This window comes from Stigmatopora nigra, chromosome 20, assembly GCF_051989575.1.
Source record: "Stigmatopora nigra isolate UIUO_SnigA chromosome 20, RoL_Snig_1.1, whole genome shotgun sequence".
Taxonomy (NCBI): Eukaryota; Metazoa; Chordata; class Actinopteri; order Syngnathiformes; family Syngnathidae; genus Stigmatopora; species Stigmatopora nigra.
The window spans coordinates 7827911-7850965 of record NC_135527.1 but is presented as its reverse complement, the minus strand read 5'-3'; the positions used below and the strand labels follow the sequence as shown (position 1 = coordinate 7850965).

General features: G+C 47.8%; 6 protein-coding genes across 8 annotated transcripts; 5 read left to right on the top strand and 1 right to left on the bottom strand.

Annotated features, from left to right (window-relative positions):
* Positions 1–325: 325 nt before the first annotated feature.
* LOC144213230 (F-box/WD repeat-containing protein 7-like) lies at positions 326–8498 on the top strand. 3 transcript variants are annotated; one of them, XM_077741566.1, is made up of 13 exons: positions 326–482; positions 959–1041; positions 1111–1246; positions 5956–6090; positions 6195–6318; positions 6390–6514; positions 6596–6709; positions 6786–6967; positions 7044–7269; positions 7344–7410; positions 7473–7616; positions 7674–7823; positions 7881–8498. In XM_077741566.1, the coding sequence occupies exons 1-13, from the start codon at positions 444–446 to the stop codon at positions 8054–8056; spliced, it is 1701 nt and encodes a 566-aa protein (XP_077597692.1). In that variant the 5' UTR covers positions 326–443; the 3' UTR covers positions 8057–8498. The 3 variants fall into 3 exon arrangements, with proteins under 3 accessions (XP_077597692.1, XP_077597690.1, XP_077597693.1); XM_077741567.1 differs by lacking the exon at positions 326–482 and adding an exon at positions 607–797; XM_077741564.1 differs by having other exon boundaries at positions 959–1246.
* Positions 8499–8503: 5 nt separating this feature from the next.
* On the bottom strand, positions 8504–10211 carry anapc10 (anaphase promoting complex subunit 10). Its single transcript, XM_077741562.1, has 4 exons — positions 9218–10211; positions 9070–9160; positions 8882–9002; positions 8504–8809 (listed from the first exon to the last, which is right to left on the bottom strand). The coding sequence occupies exons 1-4, from the start codon at positions 9330–9332 to the stop codon at positions 8576–8578; spliced, it is 561 nt and encodes a 186-aa protein (XP_077597688.1). The 5' UTR covers positions 9333–10211; the 3' UTR covers positions 8504–8575.
* On the top strand, positions 9816–13629 carry abce1 (ATP-binding cassette, sub-family E (OABP), member 1). The gene is made up of 19 exons (XM_077741563.1): positions 9816–9981; positions 10513–10663; positions 10725–10810; positions 10875–10972; positions 11030–11147; positions 11216–11353; positions 11413–11482; positions 11548–11644; positions 11719–11808; positions 11885–12006; positions 12065–12189; positions 12263–12359; positions 12430–12489; positions 12553–12611; positions 12681–12791; positions 12860–13002; positions 13064–13186; positions 13255–13366; positions 13440–13629. Exons 2-19 carry the CDS (start codon positions 10561–10563, stop codon positions 13485–13487), a joined length of 1800 nt encoding a protein of 599 aa, XP_077597689.1. The 5' UTR covers positions 9816–9981; positions 10513–10560; the 3' UTR covers positions 13488–13629.
* Positions 13630–13963: 334 nt separating this feature from the next.
* Positions 13964–15868, top strand: LOC144213657 (schwannomin-interacting protein 1-like). The gene is made up of 5 exons (XM_077742226.1): positions 13964–14148; positions 14564–14788; positions 14848–14987; positions 15053–15384; positions 15452–15868. The coding sequence occupies exons 2-5, from the start codon at positions 14588–14590 to the stop codon at positions 15574–15576; spliced, it is 798 nt and encodes a 265-aa protein (XP_077598352.1). The 5' UTR covers positions 13964–14148; positions 14564–14587; the 3' UTR covers positions 15577–15868.
* A 957-nt stretch (positions 15869–16825) lies between these two features.
* On the top strand, positions 16826–17959 carry LOC144213957 (P2Y purinoceptor 3-like). Its single transcript, XM_077742681.1, has one exon. It carries the CDS (start codon positions 16826–16828, stop codon positions 17957–17959), a length of 1134 nt encoding a protein of 377 aa, XP_077598807.1.
* Positions 17960–18672: 713 nt separating this feature from the next.
* plod3 (procollagen-lysine, 2-oxoglutarate 5-dioxygenase 3) lies at positions 18673–22841 on the top strand. The gene is given in 16 exon segments (XM_077742535.1): positions 18673–18878; positions 19190–19418; positions 19489–19652; positions 19723–19835; positions 19899–19962; positions 20045–20142; positions 20211–20312; positions 20380–20511; positions 20575–20696; positions 20757–20861; positions 20923–21048; positions 21114–21369; positions 21444–21515; positions 21598–21702; positions 21772–21918; positions 21990–22841. Coding segments are annotated over 16 exon segments (2301 nt in total). The 5' UTR covers positions 18673–18754; the 3' UTR covers positions 22332–22841.
* The last annotated feature ends 214 nt before the right edge of the window (positions 22842–23055 follow it).

Below are 23055 nucleotides of genomic sequence, written 5' to 3'. Positions count from 1 at the left end.
TATAGTAGTAGTATTTGAATAGTAGTATATATATTTTTGACATTTTTTCATGTTTTTTCCAATCTATTTTGAGTTAAAATTAGCTTCAAATGAAAAAATTCAAACCTTAAATGACCAAAAAATGTTGATTTTGGCTGACAATGCATGCATAGCGCCACCTAGCGCACATACGCACAAGTTATCCAAAAGAGATTTAAAAAAAATGTTGATAAGCAATCCAAAACCAATCCTGCAAAATAACCTTGTTTTTTCCCTTTTTTAAATGAGGAAGAAAAATCAAAACAAACCAGGCTCTGTGCTTTGGCCGCATTTGCGCGTTCTCGCCAGTGCGCGTCCCCTCGGCTGCGACGTCACGCCCTCCGTTGACGTGACGACTGCCAGAAGACTGTAGGAGGGCTGGGGGTGGCCCCCGAGTGGTCTTGCTCGGTGGCTTTCCAGCGGCCATGGGCTTCTACGGGACCTTGAAGCTCATCTTTAACAAGGTAAGCATCTACCGAACGTCCACTGGGACACTTTGCTGTCCTTTACGGATGACGAAGCGCTTTGAGGTGCGCGCGCGTGCGTGTGTGAGCGTGCGCGCGCGCTACCACTGCGGATCCGGGAAGAAGGAGGAGGAGGAGGAGAGAGCGGCGTGCGTGACAGCACCGATGGATGGAGGGGGGACCACCCGGTGTTGGGGATGTCGTGGGAAAAGCCCCCTCCCGGTCCCTAGCTTGTCTCCTATTGCCCGCTAAGCACAGAAAAAGGGAAGATAGGAGCGATGGACAGAAAGGCGCAACACCATTTCTGATGACAAGGTCGAATGAGGAATAGAGGGGGCGGGACTCCTATTCATTATTGACTCAATGATTGGTTGTTGGCAAGTGATAGATTTGATAAAAAAAATCAAGTCAAATCCTATGTTATCCTTAGAAGTGGGATCTTGAACCCGGAACCCTAACCTCCATCTTTCCTCCAGGTGAAACGGAAGCTCGATCACGTTCCCGAGGGGCGCCCCTTTTCGTCCGGGAAGAAGCAATGGCGAGGCGATGCTTACCTCAGGTACGTCGGCGTGAGTCCTTTGGCGACTGACTTGACTTTAAGCCCACCCTCCTGGCTCGCTCGCCGCAGTCCGTCCAGCGGCATCCGGAGCCCACCCGCCACCTTCGGGGAGTTGCGGCTGGCCGACGGCCATTCGGCTCAGCGGCGGCGCGTCAACTCGGGCCCGCCTCCTTCCGGCCTGCAAGACTGGCTTCGCACCTTTGAGGTAGGATGCTTATTTTTAGTATAGAAGTAGTATATTTTTAGTATAGAAGTAGCAAGTAGAAGCAATGTTAGGAGTTGTAGTAGTTGTATACGTAGGACTTGTAGTAGTAGGACTTGGACTAGGGCTACTAGTACCACAAGTACTACTTGTACTGCAAGTACTACTAGTACTACAAGTACTACTAGTACTACAAGTACTACAAGTACTACTAGTACTAGTAGCACCTGTAGTACTACAGGTGCTACAAGTACTAGTAGTACTACAAGTACTAGTAGTACTAGTAATACTACAAGTACTACAAGTAATTCAAGTACTGCAAGTAGTACTACTTGCAGTACTACTTGTAGTACTACTTGTAGTACTACTTGTAGTACTACTTGAAGTACTACTTGAAGTACTACTTGAAGTACTACTTGAAGTACTACTTGAAGTACTACTTGAAGTACTACTTGAAGTACTACTTGAAGTACTACTTGAAGTACTACTTGAAGTACTACTTGAAGTACTACTTGAAGAACTACTTGAAGTACTACTTGAAGTACTACTTGAAGTACTACTTGAAGTACTACTACAAGTACTACTTGAAGTACTACTTGAAGTACTACAAGTACTACTTGAAGTACTACTTGAAGTACTACTTGAAGTACTACTTGAAGTACTACTTGAAGTACTACTTGAAGTACTACTTGAAGTACTACTTGAAGTACTACTTGAAGTACTACTTGAAGTACTACTTGAAGTACTACTTGAAGTACTACTTGAAGTACTACTTGAAGTACTACTTGAAGTACTAATGAAGTACTAATGAAGTACTACTTGAAGTACTACTTGAAGTACTACTTGAAGTACTACTTGAAGTACTACTTGAAGTACTACTTGAAGTACTACTTGAAGTACTACTACAAGTACTACAAGTACTACTTGAAGTACTACTTGAAGTACTACAAGTACTACAAGTACTACTTGAAGTACTACTTGAAGTACTACTTGAAGTACTACTTGAAGTACTACTTGAAGTACTACTTGAAGTACTACTTGAAGTACTACTTGAAGTACTACTTGAAGTACTACTTGAAGTACTACTTGAAGTACTACTTGAAGTACTACTTGAAGTACTACTTGAAGTACTACTTGAAGTACTACTTGAAGAACTACTTGAAGTACTACTTGAAGTACTACTTGAAGTACTACTTGAAGTACTACTACAAGTACTACTTGAAGTACTACTTGAAGTACTACAAGTACTACTTGAAGTACTACTTGAAGTACTACTTGAAGTACTACTTGAAGTACTACTTGAAGTACTACTTGAAGTACTACTTGAAGTACTACTTGAAGTACTACTTGAAGTACTACTTGAAGTACTACTTGAAGTACTACTTGAAGTACTACTTGAAGTACTACTTGAAGTACTAATGAAGTACTACTTGAAGTACTAATGAAGTACTACTTGAAGTACTACTTGAAGTACTACTTGAAGTACTACTTGAAGTACTACTTGAAGTACTACTTGAAGTACTACTTGAAGTACTACTACAAGTACTACAAGTACTACTTGAAGTACTACTTGAAGTACTACAAGTACTACTTGAAGTACTACTTGAAGTACTACTTGAAGTACTACTTGAAGTACTACTTGAAGTACTACTTGAAGTACTACTTGAAGTACTACTTGAAGTACTACTTGAAGTACTACTTGAAGTACTACTTGAAGTACTACTTGAAGTACTACTTGAAGTACTACTTGAAGTACTACTTGAAGTACTACTTGAAGTACTACTTGAAGTACTACTTGAAGTACTACTTGAAGTACTACTTGCGGTACTACTTGCGGTACTACTTGAAGTACTACTTGAAGTACTACTTGAAGTACTACTTGAAGTACTACTTGAAGTACTACTTGAAGTACTACTTGAAGTACTACTTGAAGTACTACTTGAAGTACTACTTGAAGTACTACTTGAAGTACTACTTGAAGTACTACTTGAAGTACTACTTGAAGTACTACTTGAAGTACTACTTGAAGTACTACTTGAAGTACTACTTGAAGTACTACTTGAAGTACTACTTGAAGTACTACTTGAAGTACTACTTGAAGTACTACTTGAAGTACTAATGAAGTACTACTTGAAGTACTACTTGAAGTACTACTTGAAGTACTACTTGAAGTACTACTTGAAGTACTACAAGTACTACTTGAAGTACTACTTGAAGTACTACTTGAAGTACTACTTGAAGTACTACTTGAAGTACTACTTGAAGTACTACTTGAAGTACTACTTGAAGTACTACTTGAAGTACTACTTGAAGTACTACTTGAAGTACTACTTGAAGTACTACTTGAAGTACTACTTGAAGTACTACTTGAAGTACTACTTGAAGTACTACTTGAAGTACTACTTGAAGTACTACTTGAAGTACTACTTGAAGTACTACTTGAAGTACTACTAAGTACTACTTGAAGTACTACTTGAAGTACTACTTGAAGTACTACTTGAAGTACTACTAAGTACTACTTGAAGTACTACTTGAAGTACTACTTGAAGTACTACTTGAAGTACTACTAAGTACTACTTGAAGTACTACTCGAAGTACTACTCGAAGTACTACTCGAAGTACTACTCGAAGTACTACTCGAAGTACTACTCGAAGTACAACTCGAAGTACTACTCGAAGTACTACTTGAAGTACTACTTGAAGTACTACTTGAAGTACTACTTGAAGTACTACTTGAAGTACTACTTGAAGTACTACTTGAAGTACTACAAGTACTACTTGAAGTACTACTTGAAGTACTACTTGAAGTACTACTTGAAGTACTACTAAGTACTACTAAGTACTACTTGAAGTACTACTAAGTACTACTTGAAGTACTACTAAGTACTACTTGAAGTACTACAAGTACTACTTGAAGTACTACTAAGTACTACTTGAAGTACTACTTGAAGTACTACTTGAAGTACTACTTGAAGTACTACTTGAAGTACTACTTGAAGTACTACTAAGTACTACTTGAAGTACTACTTGAAGTACTACTTGAAGTACTACTTGAAGTACTACTTGAAGTACTACTTGAAGTACTACTTGAAGTACTACTTGAAGTACTACTTGAAGTACTACTTGAAGTACTACTTGAAGTACTACTTGAAGTACTACTTGAAGTACTACTTGAAGTACTACTCGAAGTACTACTCGAAGTACTACTCGAAGTACTACTTGAAGTACTACAAGTAGTACTACAAGTAGTACTACTTGAAGTACTACTTGAAGTACTACAAGTACTACAAGTACTACAAGTACTACAAGTACTACTTGGAGTACTACTTGAAGTACTACTAAGTACTACTTGAAGTACTACTAAGTACTACTTGAAGTACTACAAGTACTACTAAGTACTACTTGAAGTACTACAAGTACTACAAGTACTACTTGAAGTACTACTTGAAGTACTACAAGTACTACAAGTACTACTTGAAGTACTACTTGAAGTACTACTTGAAGTACTACTAAGTACTACTTGAAGTACTACTTGAAGTACTACTTGAAGTACTACTTGAAGTATTACTTGAAGTACTACTTGAAGTACTACTTGAAGTACTACTTGAAGTACTACTAAGTACTACTTGAAGTACTACTTGAAGTACTACTAAGTACTACTTGAAGTACTACTTGAAGTACTACTTGAAGTACTACAAGTACTACAAGTACTACTTGAAGTACTACTTGAAGTACTACAAGTACTACAAGTACTACTTGAAGTACTACTTGAAGTACTACTAAGTACTACTTGAAGTACTACTTGAAGTACTACTTGAAGTACTACTTGAAGTACTACTTGAAGTACTACTTGAAGTACTACTAAGTACTACTTGAAGTACTACTTGAAGTACTACTTGAAGTACTACTTGAAGTACTACTTGAAGTACTACTTGAAGTACTACTTGAAGTACTACTTGAAGTACTACTTGAAGTACTACAAGTAGTACAACAGGTACTACAAGTAGTACTTGTAGTATTACAAGTAGTACTACCAGTAGTACTACCAGTAGTACTACTGGTAGTACTACAAGTATAGTACTACAAGTACTACTTGTAGTACTACGTGTAGTACTACTTGTAGTACTACTTGTAGTACTTGTAGTACTACTTGTAGTACTTGTAGTACTACAAGTAGTACTACAAGTAGTACAAGTAGTACTACAAGTAGTACTACAAGTAGTACTACAAGTAGTACTACAAGTAGTACTACAAGTAGTACTACAAGTAGTACTACAAGTAGTACTACAAGTAGTACTACAAGTAGTACTACAAGTACTACTAGAAGTACTACAAGTACTACAAGAAGTACTACAAGTACTACAAGAAGTACTACAAGAAGTACTACTTGCGGTACTACTTGCGGTACTACTTGCGGTACTACTTGCGGTACTACTTGCGGTACTACCTGCGGTACTACTCACAGTACTACTTGTAGTACTACTTGTAGTACTACTTGTAGTACTAGTATTATTAGTAGTAGTACTAGTAGAAGTCATAGAAGTAGTAATAGTGGGTGTTTGCTATTGCAATAGTAATAGTAATAGTGGGTGTTTGCTATTGCAATAATAATAGTAATAGTGGGTGTTTGCTATTGCAATAGTAATAGTAATAGTGGGTGTTTGCTATTGCAATAATAATAGTAATAGTGGGTGTTTGCTATTGCCTTGCAGACGTGGAGCGTTCCCGAGAGGTTGCTGGCCCTCAACCAGTTGATCGACAGGTGCGAAACGGGCCAAGTCAAGCACGTCATGCAGCTCATCGAGCCCCAGTTCCAGAGGGATTTCATTTCCCTGCTGCCCAAAGAGGTGGGACGTTTGCGCGGGACGGTGGCGGGACGGTGGCGGGACGGTGGCGGGACGGTGGCGGGACGGTGGTTTGATGGCGTTTTCATACTTATGTCCGCACGCAGTTGGCTCTCTACGTGCTCAATTTCCTGGCACCCCAAGACCTGCTGCGGGCCGCCCAGACCTGCAGGTACTGGAGGATCTTGGCTGAAGACAACCTGCTGTGGAGGGAGAAGTGCCGCGAAGAAGGTGAGTTGGGGCGCCGGAGACAATCTACTAATGGGTTGCTAGTGGTACATGTTTCCCATCACCATTATCAGGCGTTTCCCAGTTCTCGTCGCCTCGCCAAAGGCCCGGCGTGGAGCTCGATACGTGGAAGTCCACGTACATCCGCCAGCACCGCATCGAGAGCAACTGGCGGAATGGGGGCGCGCGTCAAGCGAAGGTTCGACCGCCGCCACGTCCGCTGTCCTGCTCATAGCTGGCACCCGCCCGTTGGCCCTTCCCTTCATCCATCTGTCCACAGGTCCTGAAAGGTCACAACGACCACGTCATCACCTGCCTCCAGTTTAGCGGCGACCTCATCGTCAGCGGATCCGACGACAACACCCTCAAAGTGTGGTCTGCCCTCACTGGCGAGGTGGGTTTCCGTCCATTGACGGCGTGGGGACGTCCAACATTCCTCATGGCGTTTTTTCCCGTTTTTCATTATCCAGTGCTTGCGGACCCTGACCGGCCACACGGGCGGCGTTTGGTGCAGTCAGATGACGGGGACCACAGTGGTCAGTGGCTCCACCGACCGCACCCTACGGGTGTGGGACGCCGACGGCGGGGAGTGTGTCCACACTCTCTACGGGCACACGTCCACCGTGCGCTGCATGCATCTCCACGGCGACCGGTGAGTGGACGAAAAGCACGTCACGGGCCTTTATTGGCTAGAAAAACCCAGGTGGCGAATCCCCCGCACTTTCCAGGGTGGTATCGGGGTCCCGGGACACCACTCTGCGCGTCTGGGACTTGGCGAGCGGCCGATGCGACCATGTGCTGAGCGGCCACCTGGCGGCGGTGCGCTGCGTCCAGTTCGACGGTCGCCGCGTGGTATCCGGCGGCTATGACTACGTGGTGAAAGTCTGGGACCCCCAAACGGAAGCGTGTCTTCACACTTTGCAGGGACATACCAACCGGGTGTACTCACTGCAGGTAAGTGCACACAAAGGGTGCCAAAGCCAATGTTTACTGGGAATAAGTCATAGAGAGATGTGTGCTATACGCAGTTTGATGGCGTTTTCGTGGTGAGCGGCTCGCTGGACACGTCCATCCGCGTCTGGGACGTCGAGACGGGTAAGATCATGTTACCTTCGGGTTACATAAAACATTTTGCAAGTGGATTGGTCTCTGTTTAGGTGGATGCATCCACACGCTAACGGGTCACCAGTCCCTGACTAGTGGGATGGAGCTTCGGGACCGAATCTTGGTCTCCGGCAACGCCGATTCCACCGTACGCGTGTGGGACATCCGAACGGGACGCTGTCTGCACACCCTGCAAGGTAGGCCGGAATCCCTAACCAGAACCTTAAACCCAATCCTAACCTGTAACCTGGTAGGTCCCAACAAGCACCGGTCGGCGGTAACATGCCTGCAGTTCTGCCGGGGTCTGGTCCTGTCCAGCTCGGACGACGGCACCGTCAAGCTCTGGGACCTCCGTACGGGGGCCTGGCTCCGAGACGTGGTGGCTCTGCAGAGTTGCGGATCCGGTAAGTGCCAGTTCTGTCCTGGGGGTCTGAGTTTCTCCCTAAACGCTATGTCCACAGGGGGTGTGGTTTGGCGGATCAAGGCCTCGGACACCAGACTGGTCTGCGCCGCCGGTAGCAGGGTCGGTACCGAGGAGACCAAACTACTGGTGCTGGACTTCGACCTGGAGGAGTCAACGCCGAGTGAGTCGGACGGAGATGACGTCTCGGAGGATTCTATTTGCCAAGATTTTTGACCTCCCCCCCATTGTACGCATGACCCTCCGTTGCGGTCCTGGCAAAAACTGCAGATCGTGGATTCGTGTCTAAGTGTTTCAGCCAAAGGCCAAATGCTCTGTTAAGACTTTGACAAAGCCCACCAGATATGAAGCTAAAATGCAAAATGGTGTCAAAACAAGAGATGGATGTATATATTATGCTTTTGCTTAGCTAACACCACCCGGGTTTTAAAAATAACTTTTGATCTTCCTCTGGCCAAGGTCTCTCACCCCCAGCTGGATTGAAGTCATCACAAAGTCAGTCCATTTGAAAAAGGGGGAGTGGCATTGAAGTTCCTTTGCTGCCAACCCTCCCACTTCAAATAGATTGGTCTTTCTAGCCCGGTCAATGAGGTAACGCACTTTACGCTAGCTAGCATCTCGGCTAATGTGTCAATAAAAATGACTTTTTGAGGAGTAAGCAGCCATGTTGGATGTGTCAACATTTTATTTACAATGGAACAAAGTATAAAAAAACAAAGTCGCCCTGGGGGCGGATCATCTGATGGTTCGGTACATCAAGAATTCCACGGTGGTGCACGGTGGGAACATTCCAATGGAGCGCTCCTGTACTGGTGTGTAGACTTTAATCTGCCGCATGTGGGTGTCACGCCCATTCTGGTGGTTGGCCAGAACTGCGATCTGGATCATGAAGGTCCGCACAGGTTCGTTATTGCGCTGGTTGGCTAGCGAAACGTGGATCCATCCACTTGGTTCAACCATCTCCAGTTGCTACATGGGCGAAAAACAAGAAAAACATCACCATTCGTGTTGATTATCTCCTCAGAGGATGAAGAATCTCACCCTGACTTCGTGGAGGTCGTGGAAGTTGTCCCCGACTCTGACGGAGATCTTACTGGGGGTGTAGCTCTCGTCCGACTTGTAGTCGGCGTAAATGCACACCATCTTCACCGTGGTCCTCCTCCTAGTGGTGGAAGAAGAAACAGTTGAGTGCACCTGCGAACTGGGTAACTCCAGGGGGCGTGGCCTACCGAAACTGGATGTTAACCAGGTGAGGTTGAGATCCATCTGACTGCCAGTAGGTCTCCAGGTTGTCATCCCTTAGCTGATCCACACCGAAGCCTCGGGAAGTCAGAAATAGGTTTAGATGAATGATAAAACGGTTAAAATGGGCGTTACCTGGTTTGCAGGAGGATAGAGACCACACTGCCTGTGAACCGATCTCTCGAACAGTACCAGTTCGCTCCAGCTGCTTCGGATCGGCTCCGGGGGGCGTCTTACTCGGGGTGGTCATCGTTTGAAGAGGAAAAGATTGTGGGGACCAGGATCTGGAGAACTTTGGTTCATGTAGTAGTCTTGTGCGTCAAGACGCCCCCTTTCGAGTCCAGTTTCACGACTTTTTTCCGCAGTTTACGGCGATCCGTAAAGTGAATGAAGATTAAAAGTTTCCAAAGTCTCCAAATGAAATCTAGCTACCTTTTTATATCTATAAATATGTAAAAGTTGGAGGAAATTGGAGACGTTCCTTCACTAGATGTTATGCTTGTATTTCTTCGTTTTTCGAATTGGACGGTTGGTTGCATTACTGCCGCCTAGCGATCATTCTGGAGGAGAGCAGGGACTTTTTCTGATCACTACAAGTTTAATATAAGTCTTTTTCTTCTAAATGTGTGGTTAAAGTAGAACATATGTGCCGTTAAATGTACTTATTTGTTTGAAATCTACTCCAATTGTGTTCAAACAACAGAGCGCCCGGAGTCTCCTGTCGCGCGTCTGTGACGTTGCCAGAATGCGTCGCGCGCTAAATGCGAAATCACCGCCATCTTTTACGACCGGCTTTCAGGAAAGGAACACGTTGCTCATCTCTCTCTGCGCCGTATTTTCCTTGTTTTTCCGCGTCCACTTCCCTTTGTCTCAATTTGGAAACACCGGAGCCGTTTGGGGTAAGTTGGCATCTATCCTAGAACCTCGATCGTTGTTTTTCCTCCCCGCTAAACCCCATTTGGTGAGTTGGCGAGGGAGCGGCTGTCAGATGAACTAGCGCAGGCCGCACATTCTAGCCAAATGCTACATGCTAAGGCAACAACAGGTTCGCCTAACCAGACAGAATGTGAACATTAACCACAATAACCACTAGCCTCTTCCCTAGTTTCTCTGCCATGTCCCTTTCCTCGTGCGTAATTGCGTCGCATTTGGATGACGAACCTGTTCAAACATGGCGCATTTTGTTTACAAAGTAGGGGTTAAATACGAGTTAAATAAGTTAGCTACTCCGTCCATTTGAGCCTTTACAAAAAGTATCAACCTACCCATACTAAGCACATTTTGGTTGTGTAAATGACAAGTTATAAGTTATAATGACACAAGGTGGCACGGGTGGCTATGTTGTGATAAGACAAAGTCGTTGGGGTGGCCAAAACTGATAAACTGACCTTGTTTTTATCACTTTCTACCCCCAAATAAACACTCCATAGGGTCACCAGCTAGGCGGGTCCAGGCCTCCGTGGTAGCAGCGGCCCACCATGGCGGATAAGAACACCAGGATCGCCATCGTCAACCACGACAAGTGCAAACCTAAGAAATGTCGGCAAGAATGCAAAAAGAGCTGCCCGGTGGTCCGCATGGGTAAGTCCGAAATGGCGGAGGGTCTCCCAAGCGGGTCGCTAACGAGGACCACCATCCACAGGGAAGCTTTGCATCGAGGTGACGCCGCAAAGTAAGATCGTTTGGATCTCCGAGTCGCTCTGCATAGGTTGCGGCATCTGCATCAAGGTAGGGTTGATTAGCGGCGCCGCTGGCATGACCTTATGTGAGTGACGCTGGCATGTCTTGGCAGAAATGTCCGTTCGGGGCGCTGTCCATCGTCAATCTGCCTAGCAACCTGGAAAAAGAGACCACGCACAGATACGGCGCCAATTCCTTCAAACTACATCGGTAAGTGTACCCTGGCGTGCTCTAGCGCCGTCGGTTTGACCTAACATTTTTGCGCAGTTTGCCCATTCCAAGACCGGGAGAGGTTTTGGGTTTGGTGGGGACCAACGGAATTGGCAAGTCCACTGCCCTCAAAATCCTGGCCGGGAAACTGAAACCCAACCTGGGAAAGTTTGACGTGAGTTTTAAGTTAGCCGCGGTTAATTTGACTCGGAAACAAAAGAGCGCCCCCTCTTGGATTTTCAGAGTCCTCCAGACTGGCAGGAGATCCTGACTCACTTCCGTGGCTCAGAACTGCAGAATTACTTCACCAAAATCCTGGAGGACGACCTCCGTGCTATCGTCAAGCCGCAGTACGTGGACCAGATCCCCAAGACGGTCAAGGTATGCTAGTCCGCTTTTCAACTAGCATTTCCGCGATGACCTATCATCTGCTCCCACAGGGATCAGTCGGCTCCATCCTGAGCAGAAAAGACGACATGGACACCCAGACCCTGGTCTGCAAACAGCTCGGTATGACCCCTGACCCCCGATTGAAATGGGCGGTGCTTATGGCAGGCTATCTTGTCGCCGAGCAGATCTGAGTCACCTACGAGAGAGGAACGTGGAAGACCTGTCGGGAGGAGAGCTCCAGAGGTTCGCCTGTGCCGTGGTCTGCATCCAACGGGCCGACATGTAAGACGTCGTCATGGCCGCCGTTTTGCACCCGTCCTCGCCACGGCCAACCCGAGCCTTCAACTGTCTCGCAGCTTCATGTTTGACGAGCCGTCCAGCTACCTGGACGTCAAACAGAGGCTGAAGGCCGCCATCACCATCCGGTCACTCATCACGCCAGACAGGTACTCGCTCGTCACCCACCAATTGTGAGCTTTCTCGCCCGAGGAAACGACAGGGGTTAAGTTTATGGATGTGCAGGTACATCATCGTGGTGGAACACGACTTGAGCGTCTTGGATTACCTGTCTGATTTCATCTGCTGCCTATACGGCGTCCCCAGCGCCTATGGAGTGGTCACCATGCCCTTCAGTGTCCGAGAAGGTTAGCATCCGCCACCCTGTAGCCGTAGCCGCGCTTTGCTAACGGGTGTACCGCTCAGGTATCAACATCTTCTTGGACGGCTACGTTCCCACGGAGAACCTGCGATTCCGGGAGACCTCCCTGGTCTTCAAAGTAGCCGAGACGGCCAATGAGGAGGAAGTCAAGCGACTCCGGCATTACCACGTCAGGCGGCGTCGCCGATTGCTTCCGAGGGGAGGGAACCGCTCCCAAACTCACGGTCTGCGTGTCTTGACAGTACCCCCAAATGGCCAAGACCATGGGCGAGTTCACCTTGGAGATCAAGGCGGGAGAGTTCACCGACTCGGAGATTATGGTCATGCTCGGAGAGAACGGTAAGCAATGGTGGCGGCAAGATGGCGGCAGTGTTTTGTATTTGCTTCAGGAACTGTCTCTCATTTGCAGGCACGGGGAAGACCACCTTCATCCGGATGTTGGCTGGAGGACTCAAACCAGACGACGGAGGTGGCACATATTAGCACAAGGCCACGCCCCCCTGGATTGTAATATCAGTTTGTCTTTCCTAAGGTGACGTCCCGATCCTTAACGTGAGCTACAAACCTCAGACCATCAGTCCCAAGTTCAAGGTAGGTTTTGGCCGGGTTTCCGCCATCGTCATGGTGGGCGGTTCCCACAATGGTTGCTCCGGCCCACAGGGCAGTGTTCGTGCGCTCCTACACGAGAAGATCCGAGACGCCTACACGCACCCGCAGTTCATCACGGACGTGATGAAGCCAATGCAGATCGAGAGCATCATCGACCAAGATGTGAGGACTAAGAACGCATGTCGACGCCCTCAATGCCTCGATTTGAGCTCCTGACTCCGCCCCCTCAGGTGCAAAACCTTTCCGGTGGTGAGCTCCAGAGAGTGGCCCTTACCTTGTGCCTGGGAAAACCTGCCGACGTCTACCTGATCGACGAACCCTCGGCGTACTTGGACTCCGAGCAGCGGTTGATGGCGGCCAGGGTCATCAAGAGGTACGTGGGCGGTTGTGGGAGGTGCTGGAGTAGGCCAATAACGAGTGGGTGTGTCTTACAGGTATATTCTCCACGCGAAGAAGACGGCATTCGTGGTTGAGCACGATTTCATCATGGCCACCTACTTGGCGGATCGTGTCATCGTTTTTGACGGGATTCCCTCTAAGCACACCTACGCCAATACGTAAGCACCGCCCCCAGCGTCCCCGGTTAAAGGGGGCGGGCCTCATTATCATTTGTGGCTGGCATCAGTCCGCAGGGTCTCCTAGCGGGCATGAATCGCTTCCTGGCCCTGCTGGAAATCACCTTCCGCCGAGACCCCAACAACAACCGGCCGCGGATCAACAAACTCAACTCCATCAAGGTGGGTTTGCGTCCATTCGCCTCGCCAAACGCCGCTCGCGGTCCAACCCGGGTCTAATTTTTTCCGACCACAGGACACGGAACAAAAGAAGAGCGGGAACTATTTCTTCCTGGACGACTAGGACGGCTGGCGGATGAGGACAGTCGGAGGATGAAGACCGGGCATATCCATGCCCTCCTCGTCTCTTCGAGACGACAACTGTTGTCAAATCTTTTAAGAGACTGCCAGAAAGAATCTACCAATAAATATATGGCGATAACCAAGTTATCATTCTTTGTTGTTGTTTTTTTTCAATGTTGGGAGATACTTTTTAAAGCGGGGAGATATTTTTTAAAGCGTTGCGCTGTAAAAAGTCACCAAAAGTGTCTTTTTCTTTTCTTAAAAGTTTGCAAATACCATATTGCTGCTTTGTTTCATGCTATCCATTTGGAGACAATGAGGTAAAAGTGCTCCGTTTTAATGCGCAATCTTCTTTTAAAAGTTTGCAAATACCATATTGCTGCTTTGTTTCATGCTATCCATTTGGAGACAATGAGGTAAAAGTGCTCCGTTTTAATGCGCAATCTTCTTTTATTTTGAAAGGCCCACAGGATTTGACATGAGCGCACAAAGGCGCACTTTCGTTTCTTGGCGTGAAATTCCTTAAGATAGTAGTAGTTGCTCTTTTGTTTGAGAGGAGAAAAGCGGCGAAAAGAAGACAAAAAAAGGACATAGATCAACATCGCTACTTTTGCGAGGGGGGAAAGTGTCGCAGATGTCAAGAATGTTGCAAGCAAAAAGTGGTAAGTCACGTCTTAAAGACGTTTAGGAGCTCAACTCCAAACTTTTGACACCGCCCAGCATAACCCATTTAGACGTCTTTTTTAACCCTCCACATTGGATCCAAACTTCCCAAATTCCATTTCCTTATCTTTGCCATACACTCGCAAGCATTCCACTCATTGATGACGCTAGAATCGGCTACAGCACCCCCCGCGATGCGCATTCCAGAAGATGCAGGATTTCGCTAAAAACAAAAGATATCTTGCTTATTTTTAATCTTGCTTTCTCATCTAAATGATTTTTTGATGGATTTGGAGCCTTCTAACATGGATTTAATGCTTTTATTGTCATTATTCAAGTAGAATATGTTTTAAATAACAAATAACAACAATTATATAGACTCATAAATAATAACAACAACTACTATACTTGAAGAAAAGATGCCAAGGCGCTGATCGAATGGACGCCGGAGACAAGGAGCGGACGCCAAGGCGGGGACATGACAGCAATGAGGACGGCGAGCGCGGACGGGAAGATCCACCGCTGCCGCCCCCTTGTCAGGACGAACTGGGCCTTCCCATCATGCACTGGGAGGCCTTGAGCCTTCGTATCGCTGAATTGGAGAAACAAGAAGAAGAGAAGAAGGATAAACTAGCAAGAGTAAGATGGCCGCCACCCATTGGGGTGGACACTTTGTCATGTTTTTTGTTGGCGTGCAGAACACGGCGTCCCTGGAGCGTGGACGAGCGGCCGTGGGTTGCGTGGACGCCGAAAGCTGGGACGACGGAAGGCAACGACGACACCGGCACCACACGGAGAGGCCAGATGACGACGCCCACTTGTCGGCCCTGGGCTCGCGGTGCGGTGGATGAACGGAATCTTCACCAAGGGGGTTCTGGGACGCTCATTTTTGTCCCTTTCTAGGCTGCAGACGCAGATGAACCTTCAACTCTGCTTCATCAACAACAGCGAGAGCGAGGATGAAGAAGACGGGCGAGAGGAGCGACAGGCCGCCGCCCCCATGACGACCCCGCCACCGCCCAAGATGGAAAAAAACAAGTCGAGGGGCTTCCGGAGTACTTGGAGGAAACTCCGAGAACGACTGAGAGTGGACCATAAACCGGCAGGACGTCCTCAGGATCCGTCTGGCGCCGTTCCGCCGGTTTGTGGGAGGCGGCTAGATCCTAGCGAGGCTCATAAGCTGAGTCTGGGGGAGCTCCGAGCTCAACGGTCGTTCTTGGCTCAGAGTGTGCAAGGTAGGTGGACGTAGGGGGACATCAGGGAGAAGGACGGGGACAATATTTTTGTACTTGGTGGTTTCAGAGTTGAGCTCGGATTTGGTGACTCGACTGCAGTTGCGAGACCAGCTGAGGACGGAGCAGGACGCCATGTTGCTGGAGCTGCAGGACCTGACGTCCTTGGGAAGCTCGCTGGGCGCTCACGGTTGAGGGACAGAACCCGTCACAACGTCCCCAAAGTGGACAACGCCGTCCTCTGAGACTTTGGAACATTCAAAAAGGGAATTTTCCACATTTTTTGCTTTGTTTTTAATCTTCACCTTTGTCTTAAGTCATCAAGAACGATGGACGTTCAATACATTGCGAGCTGGGACAAACTTTTCTGAGGTGGGAGTTTACTCCAAATGCCATTGTCCCCTTTTTTTACAGCAGAAGAAGAAATATGGACTGCATTTCCATCTTTAAATATGTTTACAAATATTAAACTCCTTTTTAAATCCTATTTCAGTTCTTTCTTGACTTGTCCAGACTGGACGCTGGGACTGGTCGCTGGCCTTTGATTTTCCACCCTAGTGTGCAAAACAAGTGGCGAGGGAGGGACACAACTGAGGGAGGATGAGCCTTCTCTCTCTCTCTTTCTCTCCCCCCATGTTGGCAGGTGGTGAAGTAAATGCAGGAGGGACTGCGTTGTCACGGCAACCTGAGAAGAAGACCAAGAAGTTGGCGATTGCCCCACCAGGCGCCGTGACTCTCACGTGTCCTTCCACCGCTTTGGGACCATTTTCGATACCGGGAGCCAAGACGTATGGGGTCACGGTGGAGCCATGCAGGTATTTATAATCCCCCGCCAAAATAAAACTAAAAACATCTGATGGGAGCGTTAAGTTCTAGTCCTCGGATGGTTCTTTTGCCGATTGGCGACCAGAATATACGAAAGATGACTGCCCTAGCACTCGTCCTGAGTCGGTAAAGAGCGTGGAGGTCAGAGGTGGCGGCGTGTTCCTGACGTGGGGGAAGTCGTTTTTCCGGGAAATGATGCACCCGGACGCCGTGGTTACTTATTGCTGAGTTAATGGCCTGAGACCAGAGCGAATCGGCGGCGACGTGCCCTCGTACACAGGAAGGCAAACAGCTGACGGGAGGTGAAAGGCGCTAAGAGCTCAGTCAGCAGCCTGGCTTGGGGCGGGTAGGGGGGTATAAATGGACATTTACAAACAATGTTCCCGCGCCATAGAAAATAAATTTACCCAAGTTGTTGATCTTACTTTGTTACATACGGACCCTTACTCCTATTCTGACAGGTTTCGCGGTGTTTCATAAGTTTTGGGCCGGATTAGACCACCGTTCTTAGCACTGGTTAAGGGACAAATTTGCTTGACAAATCCAACTTGAATTAACCAAGCCATCCGGACAGGCCGCGGCCGATGAGGAGAGTCGTCAAGCGGCGCCGCCCTCCGCCATGACGCCGGCCTCGGCCACGACAACGGCGCCCCCCGCCACCACGGCGCCCCCCTGCGGCAATGATAGCCTCTCTGGCGGCGCCCTCCCACCCCCGGCCTTCTGTAGCATTGACGAATCGTACAAATACGTGTTCCTGCCCATCTGCTACTCGTTCACCTTCGTGTTCAGCCTTTCGCTCAACGCGGTGGTGCTATACCGCTCGTTCCGGCGCACCAAACGCTGGAACGCCTCCCTGATCTACATGGTCAACCTAGCATCCACCGACTTCATGTACGGCCTATCGCTACCCTTCCTGGTGGCTAGCTACGTCATGCATGACCGCTGGGTCTTTGGCGACTTCATGTGCCGCCTGGTACGCTTCCTCTTCTACTTCAACTTATACGGCTCCATCTTCTTCCTCACCTGTATCTCCGTACACCGCTACCTGGGTATCTGCCACCCCATGCGGGTCATCGCCCTGGAGACCAAGAAGGCCGTCAAGGTGGCCTGCGTTCTGGTCTGGGCGGTGGTCTTCGCACTCACCTGCCCCATCTTCCGCTTCGCCCGTACAGCCCGCGCCGTACAGGGGGGCGCCGACAGCTGCTGGGACGACGCCATCGACCGGGAGTTCTCTGACTACGTTCCCTATGGCGTGGTCCTACACCTGTTGGGCTTCTTCCTACCCTTCGCCGTGGTGGCTTGGTGCTACTCGCGGGTGGTACACGCCATCTTCAAGACCCTACCCTCTGGGGCCCGCCGACCAGAGGAGGTAGCTGTCTTCCCGGGCGCCCACTCCCCTTACGCCGGGCGGCGACGCAAGTCCATCCGGACCATCGTGACCATCACACTGCTGTTCGCGTTGTGTTTCTTCCCCTTCCACGTGACCAGGACCGCCTTCTTGCTACTTAAGCTTAGCAAGGGGGTCCCGTGCCAGACCGTCACCACCGTGTCCATGTGCTACAAGATCACACGGCCCTTGGCCTCCTTTAATGCCTGGCTCAATGCCCTCCTCTATTTCCTGACCAAGGAGAAGGGCGGGTGTTGCCCCCCATCGGCTGCCCCCGTCGCCGCCGGACCCCTCCTGCCCCTGAGGACCATGGGAAAAGGAGAGGAACATGTACGGCGCCATGGCAAAAGTCCCCTATTGACCTAATCCCAACCAATGGTGCTGGCAACTACTACAAAAGGGACTACTATATATATGGTGGATATATAGCGGACAACTTTTCGGACACTTGTCCATCCAAAAATCGAACCACCAACTGCCAGTGACATTGACAGCACTAGATGTCAAAATTATTTTGACTGTGATGCAAATGAAGTCATTAGTACTGGAAATCTTATATATCAGGGGCCCCAAATGTTGGTTGGTTTTATTTGTCAAAATATGTTTTCATATATACTCTGTAAATGTATATTTTGGGGGTTGAACCTAAAAAGGGCTTGATTTGAATGCAGATGTATTCTTTGTTGAAAATATGAATGAAGTTTACAGTGATTTTTTTTGAAAGAGAGAAAGTATATGACGTGGCAAATGACAACTATCTGTAGCCCCAGGACGTCAATATTAGCTTTCCTGTGATTGGCTCTTTTCCCATCTGGGTTCTCATTGGTCGCCTTGTGTAAGGCTGTCACCTTTTATTGATGTTGATGCTTCTTGCTATATTGCATGTATTTTAATTAAATGACAATGATAGACAAATATATGTGTCTAAATAGACAACAATAATACATAAAGAGAATGTCTATGAAGGGACATTTGTCGTCTTGTTGTTGATGAAAACTTACATCATTGAAAAGAAACCCGCTTCTCATTGGCTGCTGCCCCGAGGAGGGACGTCCAATCACGTCTCGTTTACGTCGACGATCTCGCCAGGAGTGCTTTCCTCGCGAGACTGAGTCACGCTTACTTCGAAAAGGAGAGGCGAAGATACACTAGTATTTTGCCATGGAACGGAACCCTTTTCATCGCCAAATTGCATCCGCCATGTCTTCCTGGCTCATCGGTTTGCTTGCTTTTAGCCCCGTGCTTTACGCTTCTTCCGGAGCCCAACAGGGAAGCGTCTCGCCAGGTAAGGCCCCTCCGGAGTGGCTCCGGAGTGGCTCCGGGTGGGCCGGGGGGACCTCCGCCCGGGGTCTAACCACACTGGAACGTTGTCTGCTATCCATATAAGCTCATAGTCAAAATATACCGTTGTTATATTCGTGAAATAACATTTCAATGTGTGCCAGTGAGGGCGCTATTCGTCCAATGTTTTTTGGGTGGGAGGGTTGTCATTGGAATTCACAATGGAAGGATGATTGGACGTCTGGCGGTTGTCCTTTCTGCAATTTTGTCACTTGGGTGTGGAATTCCTTTGCAATGTTTGTTTTTTGTGTGCAGTCAATCTTCTGGTCATCACCGCCGCCACCGAGGAGACGGATGGATTTGTACGTTTCATGGGGACGGTCAAAGAGTTCAACTACACCGTGAAGGTTCTGGGTCTGGGCGAGGAATGGAAAGGGGGCGACATTGCACGCACAGTGGGCGGCGGCCAGAAGGTCCGCTGGTTGAAGAAGGAGCTTCCCAAGCATGCCAATCAGGAGGACATGGTGGTCATGTTTGTGGACAGGTAAGGACGACCCCTCTATGTAGACCCCGTGCAGTTTTTCAAGCGGACACTCCCTTGTCTGGTCCTCAAGCTACGACGTGATCTTCGCTTCGGGTCCTGAAGAACTTCTGTACAAGTTCAAGCGCCTGGGCCACAGAGTGATCTTCTCTGCAGAAGGCTTCTGCTGGCCTGACCAGAGGCTGGCTCCCAAGTATCCCGCAGTGCATTCTGGGAAACGATACCTTAATTCAGGAGGTGAGAGCTCTTCTGTTTTCCCGGTTCAGTTTTTTGTCCTGGTGCTAAAAATCTCTTGTGCTATGCTAAGGGTTCATTGGCTATGCATCAGACCTCAACGCCTTGGTCCAACAGTGGAAATTAAAAGATGATGATGATGATCAACTCTTCTACACCAAAATATACTTGGACCAAAAACAACGGGTAAAATGACCAGTCACCAGCTTTGAGTCCATTTCCGTATGTGACACTCAACCCTTCCTACAGACCAAATTCAACATGACCCTAGACCACCGCTCCAGGATCTTCCAGAACCTCAATGGTGCTGTCGGTAAGACCCCAAAACTCAGCTACATTGGCAAGGTAGGCCATCTGAGAAGATAACCTCACCTTCTGGGCGTGGCTTTTCTTAGACGAAGTAGTCCTCAAGTTCGAGAAGTCCAAGGTCCGAGTGAGGAACGTGGCTTACGATACGCTACCGGTGGTCATACACGGCAATGGACCTACCAAGGTAGCCGGCTTTAGTCTGAGTCTCAGTTTTCAGACCCGAACCCGTAAAGCACATTTTGACTTTTGCAGCTGCAACTCAACTATCTGGGAAACTACGTCCCTACGGCATGGACTTACGAAGACGGTTGCGGAAACTGCGATGACGACCTGATCTTTTTCGACGATTTAGATGTGCGTTAGCCACCGCTAGCCTAGTTACGGGGGCAACGTCAATTCTGTACATTTTGGGGTGTTTCAGGACCAGGACATGCCACTGGTGCACTTGGCCGTGTTCATCCACCATGCCACACCCTTCATGGAGGAGTTCCTAGAACGGCTTACCACGCTTAATTACCCACTGTCTCGCATCCATCTTTTCATCCACAACAACGTATGTCCCAGTAGTTTCTTCTGAAAAGGTACATTTGTTCAAAACATGTCCTCCCTTCGGTAGGTGGTCTACCACGAGCGCCACATTCACGAATTCTGGCAGCGCCATCGCTCCCTCTTCCCGGATGCGGTACTCGTCGGACCAGAAGAGGACTTGCCAGAAGGGCAGGCCCGCAAGATGGCAGTGTGAGTACTCTACGGATTGGGGCGGACATTTCCGGAACTGAACCGGTGTGTTTTTTGCAGGGAGGCTTGCCGGAAGGATTCCCGTTGCGATTACTACTTCAGCATCGACTCGGATGTAGTCATAACTAACCCTGACGTCCTCAGGATCCTCATGGAGGAGAACAAGTAAGCTAGATGTGCTCTCCTGTTTCTTCTTCCTAATGGACTGGATTCGTCCCCCCCTTAGGTCTGTGATTGCACCGATGCTGTCCAAACCAGGGAAGCTCTGGAGCAACTTCTGGGGTGCCCTGAGCCCAGAAGGCTACTACTCCCGATCTGAAGACTACATCGAAATTGTTCAAGGGAAGAGGATGTGAGTGTCATGGCCGTTTTGTCCTTCCCCGTCTCGCCCGTTGACTCGGTTTGTCTGTGCGCTAGGGGTCTGTGGAACGTCCCGTACATGTCTCAGGTCTACCTTATAAAAGGCCTTGTACTGCGCACCAAACTGAACAAGGTCAACTTGTATGAGGATCCCACTTTGGATCCGGATATGTCCTTCTGTCGCCGGGTCCGAGACCAGGGAGTGTTCATGTTTGTGTCCAACCGTGATGAATTTGGCCGCCTGGTGTCGTCCAATAACTTCAATACCTCCAGGCTCCACCCAGACATGTGGCAAATTTTTGACAATCCTCTGGTGCGGTTGACACTCACTTCACTGGTTTGTATTGACCAATGGCGCCATTTTAACTGACTTTGCATTCACAACAGGACTGGAAGACCAAATACATCCATGAGAACTATTCCAAGATCTTTGAGGACCAGAAGAGCTTTGTGGAGCAGGTTAAGCCTAACTCCTATGTTCTGTCATTGGTGCAAGGACTCGCCCAAAATACCGTCCTCCAAAACCTGGTCTGTTTTCTAGCCCTGTCCGGATGTGTACTGGTTCCCAGCCTTCACGGAAAAGATGTGCGACCATCTGGTGGAAACCGTAGAGGACTACGGCCAATGGTCTGGCGGCAAGCACAAGGTGACCCAACACCCTTCTCCAACCCAGAAGGATTGGAGGTGACTGGTTTGGTCTTGAATGTTACCCCAGGACGAGCGTCTGGCTGGTGGCTATGAAAACGTCCCCACTGTAGACATCCACATGAACCAGATTGGCTTTGAGAAGGAATGGCTGAAGTTTCTCAAAGAGTACATTTCACCCATCACGGAAAAACTATACCCAGGGTACTCACCTAAGGTACAACCTCACCCTGGTTCTCAAATAACCAGACTCGGCTTCTTATTTGAACCGCGAAATGTCCTTGGCAGTCTCAGGCTATCATGAACTTCGTGGTACGCTACCGTCCTGACGAGCAGCCATCTTTGCGACCGCACCACGACTCGTCTACTTTCACCATCAATATCGCCCTGAACAGCAAGAACGTAGACTATCAGGTATGAATCGTCTGGGTGTATGTCCTCCTTACACGGGTTGACCTCGGATTTCCTCGTTAGGGTGGAGGTTGCCGGTTCCTGCGTTACGACTGCAACGTGGAGGCTCCTAGGAAGGGTTGGTCCTTTATGCACCCGGGACGCCTGACTCACTACCACGAAGGTCTACCCACCACCAGTGGAACCAGATACATTATGGTCTCCTTTGTCGACCCTTAGACTCGTCAATGGAGACTTAGTTTGCGTTAAGTTCTTTGGTAATTCACGTCTCCGTCATTGAAATTGAGGGAGGGAATTTTCTGTTTTTATATGGGAATATTTTGTCACAGTGGTGCCTTTTTGTAAAAACTCCAACACACTGTGTGTGCATGTGGCTTTTTAAAAAGATATTTTAGAGGGACAGAGAAAAGATTTTACTATTTTACTGTTCGTTTTTCTCTTTACTTTGGTCATGTAAGTGGGGCTTTTCCTTGAGCTATTTATATTTGACAAAAAAAAGGATATAACTCCATGCTTGGCTTTGTATAAACTGCTTTAAATTATTTAAAAGCGAATAAATAAACATGGAGGAATTCTTGGAAAGAAAGAACATTTTCCAAGCTCTTGTAATGTCAGCTCACTTATGTTGGACCGAGAGAACCAGTGACTGGTCAAGAATGTCAGCTGTGTTTTTGGGAACAGTTGTGAAGATAAGTGCTATACAAATAAAATATGTATACACTTAAAACATATTGTTTACATTGTTTTTTCTCCTGTTTTTTTTAAGATAGAACATGCTAATGACAAATAAACCAATGCAAACTCATCCAGCATTGAGGTAAAGAAAACTGGTTAAAAAAATTAACGGTTTATTGGTATTTGTTTTAGTTTTATTGGTATGTTTAAGTACACAATACATTGACTGTAATGTTAGGATTAGTGAATGGCACTGTTGCAAAATGGC

What these genes read in the sequence shown, in the direction of transcription:
- LOC144213657 (XM_077742226.1), top strand. Translation starts at nt 14,588, where the DNA reads ATGGACGCCGGAGACAAGGAGCGGACGCCAAGGCGGGGACATGACAGC. An exon ending in AGAAGGATAAACTAGCAAGA is followed by an intron (nt 14,789 to 14,847) that starts GTAAGATGGCCG and finishes GTTGGCGTGCAG; the next exon opens with AACACGGCGTCCCTGGAGCG. An exon ending in CTTGGCTCAGAGTGTGCAAG is followed by an intron (nt 15,385 to 15,451) that starts GTAGGTGGACGT and finishes TGGTGGTTTCAG; the next exon opens with AGTTGAGCTCGGATTTGGTG.
- LOC144213957 (XM_077742681.1), top strand. Translation starts at nt 16,826, where the DNA reads ATGACGCCGGCCTCGGCCACGACAACGGCGCCCCCCGCCACCACGGCG.
- abce1 (XM_077741563.1), top strand. Translation starts at nt 10,561, where the DNA reads ATGGCGGATAAGAACACCAGGATCGCCATCGTCAACCACGACAAGTGC. An exon ending in GTTGCGGCATCTGCATCAAG is followed by an intron (nt 10,811 to 10,874) that starts GTAGGGTTGATT and finishes ATGTCTTGGCAG; the next exon opens with AAATGTCCGTTCGGGGCGCT. An exon ending in CCAACCTGGGAAAGTTTGAC is followed by an intron (nt 11,148 to 11,215) that starts GTGAGTTTTAAG and finishes TTGGATTTTCAG; the next exon opens with AGTCCTCCAGACTGGCAGGA.
- anapc10 (XM_077741562.1), bottom strand. Translation starts at nt 9,332, where the DNA reads ATGACCACCCCGAGTAAGACGCCCCCCGGAGCCGATCCGAAGCAGCTG. An exon ending in TCTATCCTCCTGCAAACCAG is followed by an intron (nt 9,161 to 9,217) that starts GTAACGCCCATT and finishes TGACTTCCCGAG; the next exon opens with GCTTCGGTGTGGATCAGCTA. An exon ending in CTGGTTAACATCCAGTTTCG is followed by an intron (nt 9,003 to 9,069) that starts GTAGGCCACGCC and finishes TTCCACCACTAG; the next exon opens with GAGGAGGACCACGGTGAAGA.
- LOC144213230 (XM_077741564.1), top strand. Translation starts at nt 444, where the DNA reads ATGGGCTTCTACGGGACCTTGAAGCTCATCTTTAACAAG. An exon ending in TGAAGCTCATCTTTAACAAG is followed by an intron (nt 483 to 958) that starts GTAAGCATCTAC and finishes TCTTTCCTCCAG; the next exon opens with GTGAAACGGAAGCTCGATCA. An exon ending in CGTCTGGGACGTCGAGACGG is followed by an intron (nt 7,411 to 7,472) that starts GTAAGATCATGT and finishes GTCTCTGTTTAG; the next exon opens with GTGGATGCATCCACACGCTA.